Source organism: Drosophila gunungcola, unplaced genomic scaffold (assembly GCF_025200985.1).
Source record: "Drosophila gunungcola strain Sukarami unplaced genomic scaffold, Dgunungcola_SK_2 000001F, whole genome shotgun sequence".
Taxonomy (NCBI): domain Eukaryota; kingdom Metazoa; phylum Arthropoda; class Insecta; order Diptera; family Drosophilidae; genus Drosophila; species Drosophila gunungcola.
The window spans coordinates 14,963,608-14,987,467 of NW_026453197.1; the positions used below are offsets into that span (position 1 = coordinate 14,963,608).

The 23,860-nt window shown below is 39.4% G+C and overlaps 3 protein-coding genes across 3 annotated transcripts; 1 reads left to right on the forward strand and 2 right to left on the reverse strand.

The window, feature by feature from the left end:
• Positions 1–8,279: 8,279 nt before the first annotated feature.
• LOC128261332 (mitochondrial outer membrane protein SLC25A46) lies at positions 8,280–9,867 on the reverse strand. Its single transcript, XM_052994983.1, has one exon. The coding sequence runs from the start codon at positions 9,755–9,757 to the stop codon at positions 8,429–8,431; it is 1,329 nt and encodes a 442-aa protein (XP_052850943.1). The 5' UTR covers positions 9,758–9,867; the 3' UTR covers positions 8,280–8,428.
• Positions 9,868–14,771: 4,904 nt separating this feature from the next.
• On the forward strand, positions 14,772–16,616 carry LOC128261438 (uncharacterized). The gene is made up of 2 exons (XM_052995137.1): positions 14,772–15,578; positions 16,063–16,616. Exons 1-2 carry the CDS (start codon positions 14,794–14,796, stop codon positions 16,385–16,387), a joined length of 1,110 nt encoding a protein of 369 aa, XP_052851097.1. The 5' UTR covers positions 14,772–14,793; the 3' UTR covers positions 16,388–16,616.
• Positions 16,617–20,808: 4,192 nt separating this feature from the next.
• Positions 20,809–23,753, reverse strand: LOC128261299 (protein croquemort). The gene is made up of 4 exons (XM_052994920.1): positions 23,319–23,753; positions 22,085–22,881; positions 21,723–21,816; positions 20,809–21,660 (listed from the first exon to the last, which is right to left on the reverse strand). The coding sequence occupies exons 1-4, from the start codon at positions 23,745–23,747 to the stop codon at positions 21,553–21,555; spliced, it is 1,428 nt and encodes a 475-aa protein (XP_052850880.1). The 5' UTR covers positions 23,748–23,753; the 3' UTR covers positions 20,809–21,552.
• Between the last annotated feature and the right edge of the window lie 107 nt (positions 23,754–23,860).

Genomic DNA, 23,860 nt, shown 5'->3' on the forward strand with positions numbered 1-23,860 from the left:
TACCATTTTTTTTTTTTTTTTTAGGATTAGTAAATCAATATCAAACAAATATTTAGCCAGCAAAAATGAATGACCTGCTTACTCGATTCCTCAAATGCAGCCTGAAATTAGTCTTTAACCAGGCTCAAAGGATTCAAGTTTACATTGGTTAATGGATTTAAAATTGTTGCCGACTTGCCTGCAGTTCAACAGGTAAGCTTATCACATTCCATTACAATTTTCTTACCCACTCAACAAATCGCATTTGATGCCTGCAGCTGCAACACGAAATCAACACAATTTACAAACTTTACAAATAAACAGCAACAGAGAGTGAGACTTTCATTTGCACTTCAGAAAGACAAAGTAATCATTCTGAAAACACCGCAGTATTTGATGTAAACTCACCCGTACAGAGAAGACAAAATATTAAATTTCTACCTTAAAATTTTTTTGTAATTAAAATGACTTAAAATGACTTGGGACTTTTACTTAAATTGAAATGTCTTTAAATTTTAAAAGAGATAAAAGCCAAAAGTTCAAACTTTTATAAAAAGCAAATTTAAATTCAATTTTTAAATGCGCAAGAATTAGTGACAAAGACTATTCCATAAAATGTATATTTTTTATAATTCACTGTTTACGGAAATATTTTTTTTTATTGCTAGAGATATTTATCTCTCGAAAAACGTCGTTTATGTTAACTGGTATTCAATTATAGTTAGCTAGTTTTCCGTGTACACACTTGCAGGGTGTTTCTATGCGAAGAGGCAGGAAGACAGCTTTTAATTGCTAACGCTTTGGCACTGCAGTCAGCAGGTTGAATGTTGCAGGTTGCAGGTTGCTAGTTGCTGGTTGGTGGGTACCCACCGAAATCCGGTGACTGATTCAAAGTTTTATTCGGCAAGTGCTGCGCTTAACCAACCCGAAAAGCAAACCCCAGTAGCGGTGCTGAGCATTAAAGCCAAGTGCAAACATGACAATGACAGGCAACAGGCGACGAGCAGACTGCGAGGGGAGACCGTGGGGTTCTGGGGATGCGAATGGGAATGGATATGGCTATGGGTATGAGTATGGGGATTCTGGAATGGCGACAAGCGGCAACAGCCAAAGATTATTACTGGTGCTTAAATTTGAGCATGAGGCTGGCTGGAGACGTGAGTGAGATTGCGTGTCATGCTCTAATGCTCATTGCGCAATCAGTTGGTCTTAACTTGGCTTGGAGGGATGGGAGCGTGACACACAAATACGGCTTGATTCGCAGCTATTGATTTAAGCAAAAGCTGTTGATTGCAGGCGGATGGGAAATGTGGGCTAAACTCGTATTAAAATTAAAAACAACTCCCAAATTTATTTATTTTCTCTGAAAGTGGTCCTCTTAATTAGTTTAACTTGAAAAGCATACACAAAATGTATTGTTCAAGGTACCTATAATTATATTTCACCTTTTTTCTGGTCTGCGATTTCAATTAATTTCAAGAATATTTGCTAATAAAAATAAACTTAATAGATAAGAATGTAAGATTTAATTTTTTAAACCAATTTTTGTTTATTTTATATACATATATTTTGGAATATTGAACAACTATTAAATATATAAAAATAAATATTTAATAATAACAACAAATCAAAATAAAAATATATTTTATAAGCCCTTAAGCATGCATTTAAGCACTTTTAATAAAATACTTTCTATGTTCGGACGTTTCTACATAAAGCTTAAATTAACTTTTTAAAAATGTCTGGAATACCTTTTCATAGCTATTTTTGCGTCATTGGTTTTGTGCCCATTTCTGTTGTTGCACTTCAGCAATGTCAAATGATCTTGAAAATACTTTCTCATCCAAGCAGTGATGTCAGTCAAGTAATTATAGAAAGTGCTGGACAAATTGTAAACATGGGAATGAAGGGCAAAATTTTCCAAAAAGTAGACGGATTAGAGCACACGCCTTTGCTCCGCTTTAAGACATGTGGGTAGACCACAACTTAAGCCAGCCTTGCAATCAATCATGGCACACAACATCAATGCCACGTGCAACATTTTTGCAAGCCTTGAGTGAGGGTGTGTGTTTTTGAAATTATTTGTGGTAACTGTGGGATGTGCGGCGGAGGTGGAAAGAGTTCTGCCAGTTTTAGGTAGCATTAATGCGCATTTAACATTCGTTTTGGCCTGGCACAAATGTTGATTTTTTGGAACCGAAGGCGGTAAAGTCGTTGATGCTCGTCTAACGTGCCTGGAAATTTAAATGAGCAGAGCAAATAAATATTTCGAGCGGCATTGAAAATCAGTTGCGTGTTCTATAATATTAGGGCGTAGACTGATATGAAAATGAAATTACATTCTTTGTGGGTAAAAGTACAATTTTTGGTTATGCGCATGAATTTGGCCAACAAATTCTTGGAAGGAAGTCTTAGTAATGTGAAAAACAGGTATTTATCTAAAGCGTTAATAATACATTTAAATTTGAAATATAATATCAGTTAATTGAATGAAATTTAAAGTAAATTAGTTATTGGATTAATTTGTGTTTGAGCTAAGCGATTTCGGATTGAACTGATCTTAATACAGGTTCACTGTTTTACGCTGAATCACATACGGTGCTAACGAATCTCACAATACAGCTTATTATTACTATGAAAATGTATCCAAATGGCACTTGATTATTATTCATTGTCTGCTCATTTCGGCTAACTTTATTCCCTTTATATTTTTGGATTTTTTCCACCAGCTAAGCGAGCACGGGGCGTCAATTATGCTAACAACCTCAAACACTCATAATCACTCCACAGGCAATCGTTTAGATAAGAGCGCGCCCGTCGCGTTAAGTAAACGCTGCGGGATATGCGATGGCATTAGGGGAAACTGCGCTCCGGAAAAGTCTAGGCGTAGCATTGGGAAACAAAAGCACGATAAATGCTATAAACAAGACCGAAACTTTCGCCTAAGCAGAAACAGAGGCGAAAAGTCCAATAAAAGTCACGCAGCCACGATACAGAAGAGTCAGCAGAAAAGTCGGACAAGTCCGATTCGCCGGTCAGAAGTGTATAAAATAAAAGGCAGCCAAACTGTGTGATACAATAATTGCGTTAAGTAAACCCTTGCGTACAATTTACAACTAGGTGGCAACACCAAGTCGCTTTTCCCGCTTTTCCCCGCTTTTCTTTGCTTTCTTGAACCGGTGGTAACAATTCTCGGAGGACGAGATTTATGCGATTTCCGATAAGGACACTCGGCAAAGGAGTCGTCGAGTCAAGTCCTTTGTCGTGTAATGGCATTCGTAAGCATTCCCAACGGCAGCAGCTCCTTGACGCAGTCACATTGTCCTTGTTTCTCCCAACGCTAGTTGCAAAATTTCCATTTCCATGGCAAGTTTTTATTCGAATTTATTGTTCCTTAAATACTGATTTCAATTAACATTGAAAAGCAAACAAAAACTTGTGTTTAAATTAATTATTCATTTACAATCCCGACTGACCAGCCTTACACAATGTTTTTTTGTTTACGCTTTCACAAAGCCGCATTTTAATTGGCCTATTTCAATTGTTTTTTCCAGCAACATATTTATGATAATGGCTTCAGTTGCCTATAGAATCAGGGGGCATAAATTGTGGGGCGTGAGAAGTTGTCTTCTCACAGCAAAAATACATATTTATGAAAGTTTAAGTTTACGAGTGGCCAAAATATTAGCTTTTATCGATAAAGTTATTTCTGACAATGTCTAGACTTGAACAATTTTGCATCGATTTGCATCACGTTTATTTTAGGATAACATTTTACACGAAGCTCTTTAAGACTGTTTTATTTTGCCGAACCACTTTTCATTTTGTAAATGAAACCGATTTCTTTAGAGAAATTGTATTCCATAATCTAGGTCGATGAGAGAGTATTTTTCATCATTTATCATAGAACGAAAAATCAAGCAAAAGAAGTGAGTGGTTGAAAAGTTTCTCGCATAATTTACAACTATGCTCTACTTAGCATTCCCATTAAGATCTCGCAGCCAACCTGTGTTGACCTTAGGTCCCAAACTGTGAAACTGGGAACTGGGAAACTTCACGGTGGCCAAGTTAATGCGGCTACAAATTCGCGCTATCATCGCGGAGCGCTATCGGCGTCATTCATCATGCGCTGCCAAACAATTGACAACAAGGACGATGAGGACGACGAGGACGACGAGGCGCCAGGACACTAAAATCCTCCGAGTAAATCCAGCATTTACCTGCAAATGAAACTTTTGAATTTTGATTGCGTTGGCGTTCGTTTCGCGTTGGTGCTGGAGTTCATTGTTATGTTAAAGTGATTTCTTTTATCTCCTCTTTTGCTGGGCCAACTCAAACTGGGTCGTCAGCGGTGATAGGAAACCTAGAGTACGCTAAAGGAGTGTGCAAAAAAATATTCCTTTCATTTTATTGGCAGAATTTATTTTAAAAATTTTAAAAAATCTATATATATATACAATTATTTTGTATTTATGTATTGCGCATCATAAAGGTTAAGTTTTAACTTTAAAGTCAGTAAAAAAAATGCATTTTACAGAAGTAGTAAAACATGATAATTAGCTTATAATAAAATTTAAAGATTAAGAAAAAAAAAAATTTAATTTCCAGGACTATTGTAATCGCATGGTCTTATTGTTTTTATTGACTTGTTCACGTTTTCTCATTATAATGTCATTGCATTTTCAGAAAACCCAATTATTACATTGAGAAATAAACACTTTTTTATATTGATTATCTTTATAGCAAATAAATAAGAGGTCATCTTAAGTAGTTAAGAGTACTGTGAATGAGTTATCAAATCGGGCACTTCATATGTAAAGTGTGATCTACTTAATGTGATTTATAACGCTACTCCTTGGCCTGGTCTGATGTGGAGCAGGGTGCAAAAAATATGTAGATATTGGGCAAAGAGTGCTGAGTACACCGAGTGGGAGGGGGTCTGCAACAGCTGTGCGCCGAGTACGTCTCCATATACGACAGGCTCGTTTGTTCCGCTTGTCATGCCCTTCATCTCCGGGATTCCCTTCCATTCTACCATACTGCCATCCTGTCACCCGTCATCGCTGTCGCCTGCGTCCTTCGTTCTTCGTCCTACATACTACGCCGCCCGCCTTCGATGATGCTGCGCTTGCTGTCGGGGCGATTATGCCGAGTATGCCATTGTTGCCTCAGCCTTAGGAAATCCGTTTGAAATCCCCAGTTTAGTGTGAATTTTTACGGAGACATCTCGCTCTAGCTCTGTTTTGCTATCTGATTCAGCTGCCCCTTATCCCTGTGTTTACCTCATAAACCCGCCATATTTCGTTGTTTTAATTTAACGCCAAAACAAAAAGAGCTGCATAAAAAATGAAATCACCTTCTTCGAATATTCCCCAATTTCGGTGAGTCCGCACCACTGATGTAACAAACGCGCAAACGCTTTCATTTAACGTAGATTTCGCTTTTCGGACCTCCCGTCGATGGCTGAAAAGCCTGACGGGGGCAAAAAGCAAACTTGGGCACCCGCGTCGTATGCGTAAAATTGTTAGCCATTGTTCCACGCCGCTTTTCCCCTTTTCCCTGGACGATTTCCACTGACGTGTGTACTTTGTTCTGCGGATGAGAAAACGTATGAAGGATGACTGCGTTATGCAAGCATATATTTAAACACGACTGCCAGCAAATGCAAGCAGATGTCTTCGTGTTTTCCAGTTCGAGCAAGGGATTAAATGGTGGCAAATTATTTTAGGAAAGAGTTTATCTCAGGAATCGTACTTAAACCGAATTAAAACAGTTTAAATTTATTGGAATTTAAATATTTGGAGCTAGCTATTTTAAAAACAATGTCGGATTAAAATGAAATCACATAAGAAATTAAAATAGGAGAAAACGGAGTTAAAACCAAGTTTATTAAAAAACTGCCTTAAGGGTAGTTAAATATTCAATCTCTCAAAACTAAGATTAAATTTAACAAAAATGCAAATGAAAAACTAACGGAAATTTAAATGCGAAACACAATTAAAAATGGCTGCCGTCGTTAAAAAATCTTGACACTTCAACGGGCAATCTGTGATTCAAGAAAATTAAGTACGAAACTGTGTAGTGCCAAAAGAAAATTGTCTCTTGAAAGTTGTCCGCCTGCAAATTGGCGACTCATAAGCAGCTACTTAAAAACTACTCGAGCAACAGCTGTCAGGGGTACTCGTACTCACACTCGCCGCCTCAACACAGTCCTGGCCACACTCTCAACTGGGGCAAATTGGCTGGCGGAACGTATTCAAAATGTCGCATGTTGGTGGTGGCAAATGTCAACATAACTCCACATCCAGGTAAACTGACAGCCGAGTCTCCGGAGGCCAACAACTCGGGTCCCCGGTTCTCTGGCGGTTAATTAAAAAATGGAATGCTGCCAGCGGGCACACACTAAAAAGTGTTGAGGTCTCGCTGCTGGGAGTAACGAGAATTTTACTTTAAAGCTGAGGATTAATATGGCATTTGCTTTAGCCCAGAATTACACTTCATTTAGTACTTGCTCACTTCACTTGTTTTTTGCAGCTTTAACGCACCTGTCAATGAGCTCATTAAATTGCAATTTGAGGAGATAGCTTAGAGGAATGGAGCTTGTGTTCGCTGATTACCAGCTGGTAGTCCATGCCCAAGTTTCACATTCTCTTATTTTCTCTCGCTTTCTTGGCAAAGTTGAACTGCATTTATAATTAAATATGTCTGAAGTTTTACTCACTTCACGGGCTTTTTACTTATTTTTTTTTTTGGCGCTAGGGAATTATTTCAGTAAGACTGCAAATTATAATGCTGATAAAAGTGCGGCCTGTGTAGGAATGAAAAGTTTGTAAAGTTGCTTTAAGTTTACTTGTTATTCAATTAGCCATTGGCTTTAGTAGGTGCCTGGTAGTATGCAACGAGAAAGTGAATAATATGAAAGGGGAAATTAATAAGCAATATAATCAAATCTAAAAATCGCAAATAAATTATTTATTTTTTATATTAACAAAAATAAAAACAATGTCACAAAATTAAATGGAAATAATTTTCATTAAATTTATTTAAACTCCAAGAACCACTTTCAGTAGTGAATGCGTTTTAATTTCTGATATATATAATCTTTGGACAGACCAATAAAATTGTCACATTTCGCAACATGTCCCTGACAGTTGTTTGTGGCCAGCAGCTTCGTCTCCTTTTGCGGTTGTAAAGCTTAAACCGGTTGTTGGGCCAGTTTATTGTTGGCCAGGACGAGCGGGAAACGCCCGACCGATGCTGTTTTTGCGGGCATGCATCATTGAAATATGTTTTTCGTTTACAGCTGCTGCAGAACAGGCCGAGGCCGACTGCAAAAATATTTTAGCAGCAGCAGGGGCAACGGCATCATCCTGCGGTCCAACCCCGATACCGCAGCAGGCGGCCGACCCGAAACCAAACATAAAGGAAAAAAAGGCGAAACACCAGAAGCAAAACCTTCATTAATCTTATTCAATGTCCGGCACATACTTTAACCCAACCCCAGTGCACATATGTTTGTGTTTGCCCGCAGAGGGATCGGCAGTATAAACAATTTGCACATTTTAAGTTGATTTCTTTGGCACTCTGCTCGCAGCCTTGCAGCCTGGCAGCAGTCACGCGTTGCATACGTGTGTATTAAGTATACGCCGTGTACTGTCCTGCGAATTGGCTTTACGGCTTCTGGGGGGCACGAAGCAGCTACTTTATGTGCATTACGTGCACACAAACAAGCAACCAAACGCAACCCCAGCGATTTCAAGTGTCTGGCGTACATTATTGGAAATTGTAATTTTAAATTATTGCGGTCAGCTCTGTGCCCTTTGCAATTTCAAATAAACAATCCGAGAATTTGGGAAAATCAATTAGCCATCACATCTGCATATATAAACAGAAAATAAAGGCCTTTTGGATAAGCCGACTGCCTCCAGGAGTCAACACTTTAGTGTTGCTTCACATGAATTAGCATAGGTGAGGCCTTAATTTGCATGCAATATTGGCATGCATATATTGCGCATACCACGAGTGAGCCATTTGATTTGCGTCCATATTGGCCCAGAAATAAATGCAATTATTTCTCTATAACTTGAGGGTGTCTCCTTAATACCAGACATTTAATGAATAGTTGTTTGATTACTTGCCAAACGCTTGCTTAATGCTGTTGACCATGAGACAAAGTCTCCAGTCATAAACACCCAATTTCTTGAAGATAATTTATAGGAAAGTCTGTTTAATGAACAACAAACCATTTTCTGTCAAAATAATTTTGAAATCTAAGATAACTGATGCTTCACCTTAATTTAATCGTAATTTTATTTTTTAATTAGCACCGAACAATTCTTACTGTCAAAAATAATGCTTCGCAACCTATTTTAATCGAACTTTTAAAATTTTTTTTTTGATTTAAATATATGTTATTTAACATAAGTTCCTTTAGCAATTATAGACTTTTTTAATCCAGTGAATACTTTCCCACACTGATCACATCCAATTCAGTGCTGGAAATGCTTGCTGATAATGTCGTAGAGCTCTTGTTGCATGAACTGCAATCGAGATACTGTATTTTTCGTGATGTTGGTCGATGGGAAATACCCTCAGCTATCTGATTTACGACCCATTTGGCCAGTTTTATTATAGCCACATGGGCCACAAATTGCAGGACCATGGCTCCAAAGCCCTTGTACAGTCCACCAGCTCCCTCAGAAGTAATTGTTGCTCGATAGCAGTCAAAGACGCCGCGGTAGTTTGTGAAAATCGGCACCACAGCATATCCATTATCGAGGTTATCGATTATTGTTTGGGTACCCTGCAGTTGAAGACGATGCAGAATAGTTTCAAATGGGAAGAAAATAACTTCAGTTGTCAGCATAGCAATAAGTCCGGCATATATCTCTGCATTTTGGTAATCCAGCGTACTGTCGCCAAACTTTTCAACTCGATTTTCTTGCAAAAATGTGATTCGCCTGCGCATCATTCGTGTGGACACGCCGTGTATTAGCAAGTTGAAGAGATACTTGGTGATGCCAATCGAAACACTGGGACCTATCAAAGCCCAAACAGGTAGCATTCGGCTATTTTTCGGGGAACTCCAGAGCAAAAGTCGTAGTCCTCCTTCCCGCATCACATCGAGTATTCCTGTTTTCTCACTGGCTATGTCGCTTTGCACTGATTTTACCAAGGAAGCAGCGTGAAATGGCACAACCAAACCGATGCTTATACATTTGAGGAGAACATGTTGCCCAAATCGCTTCAAAGTAGTTCGACTGTCCAGTTCCTTGGGCCAGCTGGTAAGCTTTGATATGCAATCGTCAATGGCACAGGTCATGCCGCGAACAATGAGGCAGCTGCCCACTCCTTTCCATAGTGTGCCAAGTCCTTGACGACTGTGCAAATGCACAATACTGGGAAGAAGACCAAAAGGGTGTAAATGATAGTGTTTCGATGCATTATAAACCTGACACTGCCAGCGCAATACTACAAACGGATGGCTCAACACGTTTTCGGTAAGTAAGGAAACCCAGTGAATACCAACAACCAGATACTTGCGAATTGAGGAATTTTGCTCCTGTTTATCCATATATTTGTCCAGCATATCATGCTCCGAACTATGATATTGGATTTTAGCAATGGCTTCCTGATCGGCGTTTATATTTTCCACAATTGTCTTTTCGCGACATTCAATACTGTTTTCCAAAGGTTTTCTGGGCTTAAAGGTTAGGTTTTCCTTTTCAAGACCTTCCTCAAGCAGCTTACCATCCGTTTTGAGATTTTTGCCCTCCATTATACTAAAATGCTAGTATTCATGTATAATATATATTTTAGGTAAGACTGTGAAGTGTTGTTAGCATTGCTACTTGTTAGAAGGTTTTAGCTCTATAAATCAAATGTAAAGTAAATAAAATGACAGTAAATTGTAAGACTTCTCCTTATCTTGTATCTTGTAATTAATTTCGCGAACAAATCTGTGAATAAAACAGAAGTTCATTAAAAGAATAGAGTTTGTACATAATGTGATGTCAAGGCACAAGCTCATTGCCTGATTTTGTGATGTCACTTTAAAGGACCTTCATTTTGTGAGTATCGCAAGCAAATGCCATGCATATTAACTTTACCGAAAGCATTCCATCATCTTTCAGCCATTTGCGAGGCAGCCCCTTGGAATTTAAAACATTCCCTGCATTTAAACCAATGGAGGCGTGCAGTGTGTATTGCTTTCAAATCATCCACAATCTGGCGGCTTGCGGTTGGCTTTCAGTCTGCGGACATCAAAAGACATATTGTGTGCCGCCTGGCATCAAGTGCATCATGTGGCAAATGGAGCCGGCAACAATGTCATTGTCTCCGGCAGAAATTGGGGGATGGGTATGGGGATTGCTGGGGGGCAAAGATTGTCATGCACATTATGCGGGTGGATGTCCTCCAAAGGAATGGAAAGGACCTGCGTTGGCAAGGCGCCCAACTCCAGTCACAAAGTCAATTCATGGCTCCTGCAGCCGACGCACATAAATAAGCCGGAGCAAAGTTGGGCTAGTAAAAGGCTTTGACGGATGGGCGCCTGGCTAAAGTGGTTTTTGGGTGGCATAGTCCGCTAGTTGATTGCGCATTAATTTGTGTGCCATTCTCTCTGGCAGCAGTCCTTAACCAGCACCTTAAGGCAGTCTGAGTTATTATTTGCTTAAAGTTCTGCCACCCAACAAAGGGACTTATAAATGTACAGAAACGAAAAGAGAAAAGTTTGGAAAGTAATAATAATCGCCAACTGACTAAAAGTTTACTACAATGATGATGTTGATGGCAAGAATGCACTAAATTAAATACAAACGAAAAGAAAGCAATTTAAATCATCAGCTAGCTTTGTTTTTGTCTGCCTTGTTTACATGCAGTTTGCATTTTGTTTTCCGGCTCGTTGACAGACATCATCCAGTCAAACGAAAATAGAAGAAAGTGTTCTCAAATGCTGATTTTCAATTTCAAGAAATCGAACGGAGTTTAAATTGGGCATTTAAGTGGGCAAAACAATAAATAAATATACTGAGCAGATAATAAAATATATTTTTGTAATAGACAACAATTACTGAATTGATCATTCGTTTAATAATAATAATACTACAAAACATTTTACAATGCTTATTCAGCAATTCAATAAATCAAAATGAGCTTAAATCGAACACAAATGTTTATTCGAGGCAAGTTCAAGTTCATATGCCAGCGCAGCCCGTAAAGTATGCAACATAAATTATCCAGAACCGAAATCCCTTCCCAGAACGTATCCTTTCGTTTCTTTGCTGCTCTCTTAATGCGATTGCATTTAAATTTATAGAGCAGCCAACAAAAGTGCTGCATATTCCTGCATAAATTTTTGTTTTTGGCTTTTTTCTTTTGGCACTGCAATCAGAAGTGTTTGAGTGCCGGAAACAACTCGTTTTTCTTGACGGCAGCAGGGAGCAACACGTCGCTGTTTCGCTGCCTATCTGGGCTGTTTGTTGATATTATTATTGCTGTTGCTGTTGCTGCTGTGTTGCAATTGCTGTTGCTGTTGCAAGTCGCATGCATTTGCACTTGATAAGCAAACACGAAGGAAGGGGCTGGCAAGAAAAATCAACATGAGCCGGAAAATATGCATGTTCTTGTTACCGGCAGATTTCCATTTTAGATGGCAAAGTCGTCGCCGTGGCGTTGTTTATATTTATGATTGGGGCGTGGCCCGCCCTTGGGAGAATAGCGAGTTGCCGTGCAATCTGCGCCTTATGCAAACCAATCGAATGCCACTTAATTGGCTTTTTAAGCGGCACATTTTTTCTCCGCCCAGCTGCAGAATTTTCTACCAAACTTCTTTCAAGCTGTGGCACGAAAATTGCAAATGTAATTTGAAGTTGCAAGGACATTGTCGTACTTCTTTTATGATCCGCTTAATATAATAAAAAGTCAACAGCAATAAAACTATAAAAGAAGTTGCAGAAAAACACATTTTTCTCTACCCCTGAAAACCTACAAAAATCGGCAGCACTGAAAAAAACAATTTAAATTAATTTTGTATACAATTAAAGATTAGAAGCCTTTAAAAAAGCTATGGTAAATAACTATTGATTTTAAATAGTTTAATATTTTCAAAGGGTTGATAAAACATGCCAACATCTTAAACCCTCTCGCATAAGATAAGCTTATATATTTCATAAGATTAGCTCTGTTGGTGTTTCCCATATTTCCATGTGTTTTCATGGCTTTGACGTTCAGCTCTTGTAGTTTGATGTCATTCCTGTTGGTTTCGAGCCCACTCCTGCAATTTTCGCATATATCTTGAACAAGAACAAAACAAGTTGTTGATCACATAAAGCTGACTCGAGTCGTGAACAGAGCATGGAAAACAGAGAGCTAGGCGAAGAGCCTCAACCCGAACCGAAACTGAACGGGCGTCACTTTTTGTTTTTGTGGCGGGGTTCAAAGGTAACGCAAATGGGCACGACATGCAACCAGGGGCGTGGCATGGGCTGGGTCGGAGGTGGAGGTGGCAAGACTGCCGCCAGCAACTAAAACAAAACATTGACATAAATACGTGAGCGCTGCTGTGGCTGCGGTTACTACAAAAGTTTGTGTTTTTTCCTGATTTCTTTTTATTTTTTTTGGCTTGCGAAATGCCCTTGGAAAGTAGGTATTACAAATTGCTGATGAAGTCTGCCGGGAATATATGGCTGAGTGGGTGTGCTGGATGGGAGCGAAGTTTTTCTAGTGTCCTCAGGTTTGGTTGTAAAACTTATTTGAGTGCTTTTGTGTTGAGTAATGATGGAAATTTACTGCGTATTCTTGGCAACTTTTTCAAAAAATTATTCGAATTAATATTTACTTTCAGGTAAAAAGAAATAAAAATATTATAATATTACAAATTGAGGAACACAAAATTTACAAGATGAATATTCTTTTTTTTTTTAATAAAAAACATATTTTTTAATATCGACGGATCTATGAATTCTAAATGTGATCTCCATTTATACTAAACAATTGCTGCAATTAAATTTAGCGAATAAGACAAATTAGAAAACTTTGAAAATTTTATTGCCATTTAGAGCAATACACAAATTTTTGTTACTTTTCACGAAGGAACATTTGCTCATATAAATTTTAAGAGCATTCCTTGTTCCTTAAATAAATCCCATAATTATTCGGCTTTCACATTTCCCATTTTCCTTTCTGCTAACGACGTTAGTTTGTTCATTTTTTCCACCTTGTTTTTGCTTATTAGTACATAGTTCTCATTTTTATGCGACGGCTGCACGAGCTTTTTTGCACTCCTTTCCATATTATTTTATTTATTTTTTCGAAGGTTGCTTGCCGACTGGCTTTGTTTTTTAACTGGGCTTGTACTTGGGCCATAAATTTTTAAAACTTGAACGCAAATGTGTGCCATGGTGTGCATTGTTGATGTTCTTGCCGCACTTGCAGGCCTGAAAATGCAAAGCTGGAAATTCGCTGTGAAACATTTCCCCGCTGGTTTATGATGTTTTTTGTCGCTGTTGATATGTTAATCGCGCTGTGCATGCAATTTTAGTATTATTTGGTCGTTTGTTTAATTTTAACGCCACCTCCGCAGCATTTTTTGTCACATGTTGTGCGTTTAACATTAAATTTAATAGACGCGGTCGAGGGGCATTTAATTTTAATTACAAGGCGGGGATAAAAAATGGTAACCTATGCCACAAAATACTATGTAAATTGGTGGAGGGGATGGAGACACGAGCACACACATGCTTATGGTCCCACCCACGCACCTTTTCAAACACAATCAAAGGTATGCTCATATAAATGCCTCGAATTTTATTGTTTTACGTGCGCTAAGGTCCTTTTGCTGCGTGTGTGTGTGTGTGTGTGTCAGAGTGTGTGCCAAGGAGTGTGAGACCACATAAATGGTGTAAGGCGGCCATAAACGCCTCTCCATCGCCGTGTGTGTGAGTATCTTTGTCATAAAATGTGCGTAAAACTTCCTTGTGGCATTTATTGATAAAACGTTTGGGCAATGAATTCCTATTTGAGAAGAAGGCTTAAAGTCACAGAGAACAAATGTTAACCGCTGGCGGAAGTTGGGGGCGAAACTGGAAGATTGCATGCATACCTGGCATGTCTTGCTGGCGCATTATTTATTCGATAATGATTACACAGATAGTGGGGGTAAATTCCCATCGAGCTAAACAAGTTGTGGTTGACTTTGCCGTCCATTGATGGCGGTTGAAGTAGGAGAAAAATTGAAGGAGATGGTCTGACACTTAATCTAGAACTAACTATATTTCGTACATTTTTTTAAGACTTCTGATGTGTACTTTTCGATGAACCAGAAGCTTGTAATATGACAACTTATATGTACGTGGACTTGGAAAAAAACATACATGTTTGTCAATTTCATTAGCTTATACTTAATTAGACATGGAATTAAAACATGTACAATCTTGCTAAAGACTTTAGGGTTATTTTAAAAATAATGATTAAAGTTCTTAAAAGCTTAAACTTATTTAATACATTTTAGGGGCCCCGTCTGCGGTCAGTAACGCAGCACGAAAAATGCAAGAACTTTTATAACTTTAAAGTGACTCATCGGAGTCTACTCTTTTTTCCCTACCCGAAAATTTTACAACTACGATGATATATTTCCAGGGACGCATCGCAGTCCAAAAACATTATCGCTAGCTAACATCTTTTTGGTCGTTATCATCGAATGTCAATGGCAGTTATCTGCCGAGAGATACAAACGCTCTCAGAAACTGATATAAAAGCGCTGAACAGCGAAAATTTCCCAATCGAAACGCGAAGCCACCATCGAATTGGGCCAAAATGGATTTGCCCCTGCTGCTGCTGCTGCAGCTGGCCCTCGTGCTCTTAGCCATATTTGCACCTGTGCGCTGTCAAGTGGCCTGCAATGCGCCGAGTGGGGCTGTCCGCCAGAAACGCCTGGTGGTTCGCAGTCCGGCAGCCGGTGAGCTGGCCAAGTTGGACACTTGCCAGATCCGTGTGGCGCCGTGGAGCGGCCAGGTGTGCCAGGTGCGAGTCGATTTCGAGCGATTGGAGTTGCCGCAGCCGCAGCTGAATGCCAATTCCGGACTGCTGGAGTGCGTCGACTATCTGCAGATTCAGCATTTCCGGCTGTGCGGTCGCAACAGTGGTCAGCACTTGTACTTACCCATTAGCCGGGGTCAAGAGCTGCAGCTTCTGTTCCGACTGGCCACATCGCTGGGCCGGCAGTCCACCTGGCAGATGACCCTCACCCAGCTGGAGTGCCCCAGGGATTCGGCTTCTTTGAGCGTAAGCCCGCCCGAGGTGCAGCCACAATCACCACCCACCGTGCGACCTATCCTGCCCTTTTTCGGCAACCTCCTACCACGCACCATTTTCGGCGGACAATCTGGCTTCGGTTCGGGCTCTGGACCTGCCGCCCAGCTCATCCAATCCCTCACCTCGCCATCGCTGGCCGATCTGGAGCTGCTGGCTCCTCTGGGCTGTGATCAGTACTACAGGACCACGACCGGCGGCATCGTGAGCTTCAACTTCGCCGGTGGCATCTACATGCCGAACATGAAATACTCGATCTGTGTCAAGGGAGCAGCAGACAGTGAGATAAGGTGAGTGAGTCAGCCCAGCAACCGGTGGTATACAATATTAATTATGGGAATTTTTAATGAAGTCATAGTAGTCTAACACTGTTACGGTTCGGATTGTAGGTGCAATCACCTTTGAATACTTTTATTTTTCTGGCCTAGCTCACGTTTTGATGTTATTGCATCTTAATAATTTGTATTTAAATGGCTTGCCATTATAGAAAATTATACGATTGGATACAAGGACTCATAATGTCAAACAAACTATTTGAAAAATGTGTTTCCAGCGTGTTATAGGCTACACTTTAGGAAACATGCCTAAACTTATAGCAATACAAATTTCGGTGAAGTTTATTTAGTAATGAATTTACAAATAGTGCTTGAGCTTTTTTTAAATTAAATAGTTATACATGGTTATTTAATGGTGAAACGTACAGTTTTTAATTAATTTATACTAATTTTTCTTTTGAAACTAATGATTTATCTGGTACACTCCCCTAAAAAACAGCTACAAGATCGATCACTTTGAGCTCTCGAAGGCGAATTCAGAACAGCCAGGACCCGCCTACGACACCGAGTGCCGCAGTACAGTGTTGACCCCGTTGCGCGTATCCGACTACCTGGTCATTCCCGACGCTCGGATGGTCGGTCGACCGGAGCTGCAGGCCACTTACTACTGTGGCAATGGACTGGCTGGTCAGGAACTGGTGGCCCGTCCACCGTTTGTCCTGCGATTCGCCAGTGATTCGCAGTCGAGTGCCTCCGAAACGGGCTTCCAGCTGACATACACGGTCCGTCGGGCACAAAATGCCCAAGTGACCGAAGCACTGTAAATTAGTAAATTGGCATAAATAAAGCCACTGTCTTAACTAAATCAACGCACACACGTCAACTGGAATTGACATTATTAAATGCAGCAGTGATACTCGCACTGTGAACCAGGACATTCCATGGTCACGGATTTGACATAATTAAATGCCCGGCAACGGCATTAAGTCACATGTATCTATACGTAAATAAATTATGGAAGGCCCAGTGGCATAACTGGCATGTGGTTGACAATTATGGCAATATACGTCGGGGAAACGGGTTCAATGGAATGCGGATAAAATTTCATAGCTGATTATTGGGATATATGCCGAAAAATTTATTGTCCTGGCTTTTTAAGCTCCAAAAGAGAAAATAATAATACCAGGTTTTGATTGCCTCAAATTGCATTGGTTTGTGCAGAGTTGTTATTGAATAAATATTCTCATATCACTTAACAGTTTATTTCGAAACAATTGAGACATAAATGAGAGGTAAATAGCAATGCAATTTTATTGCATGCATGAATAGATAAAGAATTTGGTTCTTATGATAACGGTATTGTTTAGCTTAAGAAGGTGTGAAGTTGAATAGTTATATTCAAGTTTTGAGATACTTTTGGTAGCTGGTAGCTCTTAAATAAAATAAATGCCACAGCCAAGCCCACGTTAATATTTGCACATATAATTGCGGACTGGTGTAAAATGTTTGGATATTCCGTTGGAGGAGCGGCCCTTCGCCACCCCCTCAAACTTTTCACACATGACTGCAGGAGCGGATGTAAGAGCTTTTCTCGGGGGATGAGGGCGGAATGCAGTGACATTTTGATGCCGACACAGCTGCCGCAATTGCCAGCCCATGTATTTTTAATGAAAATTTAACAAAATTTCTGCGGTTTAAGGGCGAAAAGTGTTAAAAGCATGTAGCGCAGGTGGATGATCGATAAATTCGGCGGAAGCGAACACGGAAGTGCGAATTTTTGCGATTCAGTTGATGGAAAACATATGCAAGCTGCTGCTGCTGCTGCTGCTCAAATGTTGAGCGAATAAGGCCTAAGGCCCAACGGATATGCAAAGGGATAAATTCAGCATTAAAGAGGGACGTTGTTAAATGTCTGGTAAACAGAATAAAATTGCATTTGCATCGATGACCAGAACACTGGGGAAATTGCCTTTCAAATATGCATAGTCATATGCTCCGACACGATGCCCAACAATGTGAGTTAGCTTGTTTGGTCTAACATTGACTACTTTTCTTCTCGAATTTATGTAGTCCCTTTTCTCTGGCCAGCACTTTTGCTCGCTTAACGTTTCTATCCGGGGGCAAATTGTTTTTGCCCGACGAGCAGAAGATGCTGCAGCATCTTCGACTTTCTCTGGGCCATCTTTTCGCCCTTGGCTTTCTGCCAGCCCCAAAGAACTTAGGGCCTTCTGGTCATAACCCAAAGTACAAGGCTAGCTGGGGTAGTGGAGCTTGCATTACATATTGCATTCGGGCTTAATGGTCACTTCATAAATGCAGGCAATTAGAACGCTCGGCACACACGGCGTATGCGTGCTAAAACTTTGCCAGCTGCTAAAAGCCGTGATTTTTGTTGGTCAGGCGCCGTTTTAATTGCGGAATTTCGAGAAGCCAGTGAGTAATTGCGGTATTCAATTACTCGTTGGCTTCAAACTAAGTACACCCGTACTTAATTACATGCTGTTTTCTCAATTAAACTACTACAGTGGGTTTACTTGCTTAAAATTAATTTTATTTGAGTTTTCATTTCAGAATTGAGTTTCACCAGAAAATGCTAGCCAACTGAAAGCTATAAACATAAATAGAAGGCAGAGTTAACTATCATATAAAGTTTATTTTTGATTTCAAAATAAATATAACCATATTGTTGGCTTCAAACTAAGAACACCCATACTCAGCCACATGGTGTCTTTTTTAATTCAATCATATAAATTCACCGGATTACAATAATTCGTAATCTATTGCTACTGGTTTCTATTTTCAGGACAGATTTTTTTCCAAAAAATGTTGGCCAACTGAAAACTATAAGCATTAATTTTTTGGCTGCCATTCTAACCATAACCAATTTTAGGGAAGGGGGCAACGAGAACAACAACGGAATGTTTTTTAAATTGAATTTTTAAATTTTTTCTCCAACCGGTATTCAGCGAATATTTCCTCTGTTGTTTTGGTGTTAGCGCGAAATACTCCATGTTTATTAAAGCATTTTTTTGCTGCAGATTTCCCCTCTGATTCTGTCAACTTTGTAACATCTGACCCAACGCCAACGGCCCAATGCAATTTGCGCTGTTAACAAAACATATAAAAGAGAGGCAGTTCCATTGCACATGGCATAGAAAATTTTAGCATAAATTCCCGAAAAATGCCAGATGCGGTTTCAACATTGTAGTTAAAATGTCACAAGTTATTAATTGTAAGCCGATTAAATAAATATAGCATTGCGTTGCCAGTTAAATTTAACATAAATGTTTTAATAAACTACTTTCTGGTTCGTCAAGCATTTTACAATTTTTTTAATATTTTATGAAGTTATTTTTGGAACCATAAACAGTGAATATATGATGGAGATAGCTGCTGATTTCTTAGACAATAATAAAACTGACCTTAGTATTAATTTTATGTCGGCCTTATCGCGGCTGTTAGCAAAAGCGTTTTGACAAACTTAAATGCCAATTAAATAACATTAAATTGTGCGAAAAATGAACCCCACCGAACAAGTCCTTGAGCCGAGAGAGACCGTCAACATGACAAAGGAAAAAATTAAGCAGCTAAACAGGGTTTTATGGACGGCCGGCAGAAATAAACAAACAAGTCGGGCCATGGGAACCTCCGGAAAATCTGTAAGCCAAGGCATCGTGACACTGGTCCATTGGCCGACCCACACCCAAAAACACTCGCACTTTGCTAACACACAAAGGCCCAAGCCAAAGCCAACAACATAATCTACGGGTTGTCAGCAGCCCAAAAGACCATAAAGGCAAGGCAAACGGGCTGAAGGTCGAAAAAGTGGGCGGCTAGGGAGGAGCAAACAAATTAGTATGCAAGTCGGGCAGCAGATTAGGACACCGAAGTTTTCGCGACATAAACGGACAGCAGGCCATAATGGCATCACAATGGACATAACCAAACCCCAACCTCACCCATTTCAAGCTCTTTTTTCTTGGTTTTTCGGACTTAGCCAAAATAATGAAGTCGGTCACCGACGCGATCTGTTGCTCGTTATGCTTTGAGTAAAAACCACAAAAGCATCCAAAATTTTATAGCAAGCTCAGGTGAGTGTAAGGATTCTATTTATTACTAGCCCAGACGTTAAACAAATTGTATATTTAGCATGCTTTTATATATATCAGCCTTAAAAGTTTTCTTGAATTTCAGTTCGCTTCCACCAATTTATAAGTTTATTTTCTTCCTTTATTGAAAACTAAAAGTTTAATAAAACTAAAAGTTTAATAATTTAGAGAAACTTTACGGAACAAGATGTATGACTTTTATTGTAAGTTTCTTATTTGCGGTCTAATGTCTTTAAAAGCTTTAAAAGACGCAGTTTAATTATTATCTTGACTTAAAAAAACAAAATTCCCGAATAACACATTTGTTGGGTATTAAAAGCATTAAAAAAGTATAAAAATGTCACCCGTCTGTACCTTGACAAAGAGTTTTCCAAAATTAAACATTCCAGTTTGCACACTGCCTCGTCTTGATTTTTTCTAACCTTCTGTCGTTTTGGGGGCGTTGGTTATATATTTCATTAAAAATTCTATGCACAAGTGCACATTGCTGCGGTTACTTGACTAAGAAAAGAAACCCAAAAATGAAATAGCTTATAACCAACCCTTGAAAAGTCACTGACCAGCCAAAGAATTTTAAACTGAATTGAAACAGAATTACTCTGAGAAAATAACTGTTATCTGCCATTCGGTGTCAAAAGAAAATGTGTTAGATAGAAATAAATAAAGCTTTATTGTGAAAGTCTTTTAAATGTTCGTAAATAAATAATACATATGGGAAACTTGGCCGTAAATCAAATAATGAAGAAGAACTTAAAAATTAAAACTGAACACGGAAATGATAGACTAAGCTTTCTGTAAAATTAATTTTAATAAATATGTTGGAATCCTTTTATTTTACCAGCATTTGGCAATTTGTCAAGATTAAATTTGTCAATTAAAGCAGGCATGAAATTCAGCATGTTTTACGATTGAAAAAATGAAGTATGTTGTGCTAACATGATTTTTTTTCAAAAGCAAATATGTCTTGTACGTTGACTATTAGCAAATGATTACAAATATTAGTATTTTATAGTTTTTGCAAGTGTTTATCAAATGTAAACAGTAATCAAGTGTGTGACTGTGTTCAAAGGTGTTTCACAATAAATTACATTTACATTGGGAATGCTAAAAAACTGAATCCAAGATTAAATGATAAATGTGAGCCTTACTTTTTTTGCATTATTTTTATTTTCTTTAGTGCTTTTTACTACATTCCATATTTGTTTATATTTCTAGCCATTATTTAACAACGAATTTTATTACTCCAGTATGCTCACCCTCACACAGATTTTGTTAAAGTTATGGCCGACACATACTGGCAGTCATATAATTTTCATATTTTCATACATTGTTTCACTTGTTTCTTCGCCCTTTTCGTTGGCCACAAACAATGTGTGTGCAAAACGTAAGTTTGCGTGCTTGGTGCATATAAATTAGCCGCTTATAATATTCTTTTGGCATTTTTCAAATTTCCAGTTCGGTATTTGCCGGCTCTGGCTGGTGAAAGAGTTCGTACGCCATAAAGTATGCAGCTTACGTGCTCAAGGATATTTCCCCTACTTCTTAGCATGGCCTGAACGAACAGCAAAAAACAATTATTAACATATTAATAAATTTTAGCATATTTGAAAGGCCATAATTTAGTGTAATTCTAGATGCCTGCAGCTGGGCAACACCTGAACGAAAATGGATAATCCAGCCGGGCACGTAATTTGCCTTTTTTATTGCCCAGCCTTAAAGTTCTCGGACTGATTATGGCCTTAAACAATGACGAAATTTCCCCTGTGATTAACGAGATTTTTGCTTTGTTGGCGTTAACAGTCTTATCGGTTTCAAGTGTGTTTTTCTTGTTTGTGTTCCACTTCTTCTTAACGATAGCTCCCGGAATTTTTTTCGTTGTACTACTTGTGGTTCTTTGTGACAAACAAGCCTACTGCGACCAATATCATGCCTAAAATAAGTAATCCGATTCCAGTGTATATACCAATAATAGCAGCATTTAAGCCAAGCTGTCGTACAAAGTATTAGTTTCCATTATTATAATGTTTTGAATTTGTGACTGTTACCTTACCTTTAGTAAACTTGTGAGGCTATCATCTAATTCTGCATGGATTCTCATGGTAAAAAGGGGCGCATAGTGATCATAGGCTACATCCTTGAACAAGCTGTATAAGAAAATAAAAATATAGTCCAACAAGTTCCTTTTCTATCCATCATTTTAAAACTGTGATATCAAAAAATCTTTAAGGAATTTGTAATTTGTGGGATTCTTAAAATTACTGTGCAAAAAAATTACTTTAGAATAAACATAAACAATGACTGTTATTTTACGTTAAGTTTTTAAAATTTATCTAAATTGGATAGGGCATATAATATATTATATTGCTTTACATTGCTTAATTTTTTTACTTTTATAGCCTAGTTTCTACTCACTCAATTGCCTCATCGCGCACCACTTTCGTGCTAATCATGAGCTGTCCGCTCAGGCTCAAAGGAATGCCTAGTGTGGGCTCCATTATCACAAACATGCCGTGTTCGGATTGCTCGGGCCTCAGTCCCGTGGTGTTCTCCCTGTACAGGTCGTCCGTAAGGTAAAAGTGCGGATGCGACATGTAGAAAGGACCGTCGAAGGTCGGTGGCCCGTAATCCAGGACTCCGTTGCGGGGACACTCGCGATTCTCGAGGCAAAAGCACTTGGTGTCCGGCGACAACTGGCCATTGTCGAGGGTGCGATTGGTGGACTCATAGCGCCAGACGTCTATGTTATCGATGGTGAGGTTTTCCCGGGGGAAAAGGTTCAAGTAACGCGCTGCATCGGATAGGAAAATGGAGGTGGGCTGGCTCCACTTTCTATCCGGCGACCAGAGTTCGCCCGTGCTGCCATTGACCTTGCCACATTCACCCGGATAATATCCGGTTGTGTTTAGGCCATTCCACAGGAGTAGATCTCCCAACTGGCTCAGGTCTCCACGACCAGTGTGCACTGTTAAGTTTCCCTCGGCCGTCTTCGAATTATTTCGCTCGTAGAACCATCCGAAGGTGTTGCTGTAAACCGGTAGCAATGGCGAATGCAGCTGCTCCACAAAGTCCAGCAGATGGTCGTAGTAGCCGTCGAAGAGCCACTGACCAGCTGTGTTGGTCATGTGGGTGGCGCCACCTTCGCGATTAAGGGCAAAGTTCATGACCTTGCGCAGGACGCGGCGCATGGGCCGCGAGTACAAGGCAGCTGTCTAAAGCGGATAGTGAGATAAGCTGGGATTACTCGATGTGGCGACAGATAGTAGATAGTCGAACCGAAATTCGGTACGCTCCATTTGAAGTCGCAAGTCCACGGGGCTGCGATCAATTAAAGCGACTATGTTACTCTTAAATAACTGCGTTTTCTAAGACAAATAAATTAATTTTCATGTTACAAATTCTTGATTTTTTATTATGTAGTTTTATTTGTTATATTTGATTTTTTTTATATTTGAAAATCAGCATAAATCATTTAAAATTCTATCCTAAAAATTAAACCATTTTAAGAAAATAAATATAACATTTTAATTATTATCGAGAAATATTTATTTGATTTACTTTAAAGCTCAGAAAATATGTTAGTTTATATATTGCAAAATAATAATAGAATTTCTTAAAATCACACCTTACATTTTATAGTCAAACTCACCAAAGAGGGAAAGTGTGGGGCCACAACCACATCGTCCAGCGAGCCGTTTGATTTTTCGGGAAGAAAGTGCCAGGTGCGTTTGCCAAAATAAGTCACCTCGGGCTGGTTCCACTCCAGATCTTCCTTGACCTTGAAGTCACTGAACGTGTACGGTCCCAGCTGTTCAAAGTTGGGCTTAACGCCCTCGGTGTTCAAATCCTCCGGATTAGTCCAGTTGAAGAGGTAAATTGTGCTGTACAGTGGCATTGGCGTAGTCACCCAGCGTCTGTAGATGAAGGAGTTGGGAGCCAAGGGCAGAAGACTGCGAATCCAATGGCGGGATACAGCCGGCCAGGCAGAAACTAGAAACAATCCCAAGGCTAGGATCAGGCCTCCCACGGTAAGGACCCAGATCTTCTGCTGGCGAACACTGCAGCAAGTACAACACATCGCCAACGATTGATTGCAACTGGTATGCCAGCTACTTTAAGCAGTTTTATTTATAGGCGAGCCCCCTTACGGAATTTGCAAGATTAGATTTCCATAACGTTCTCCCCCAAAAT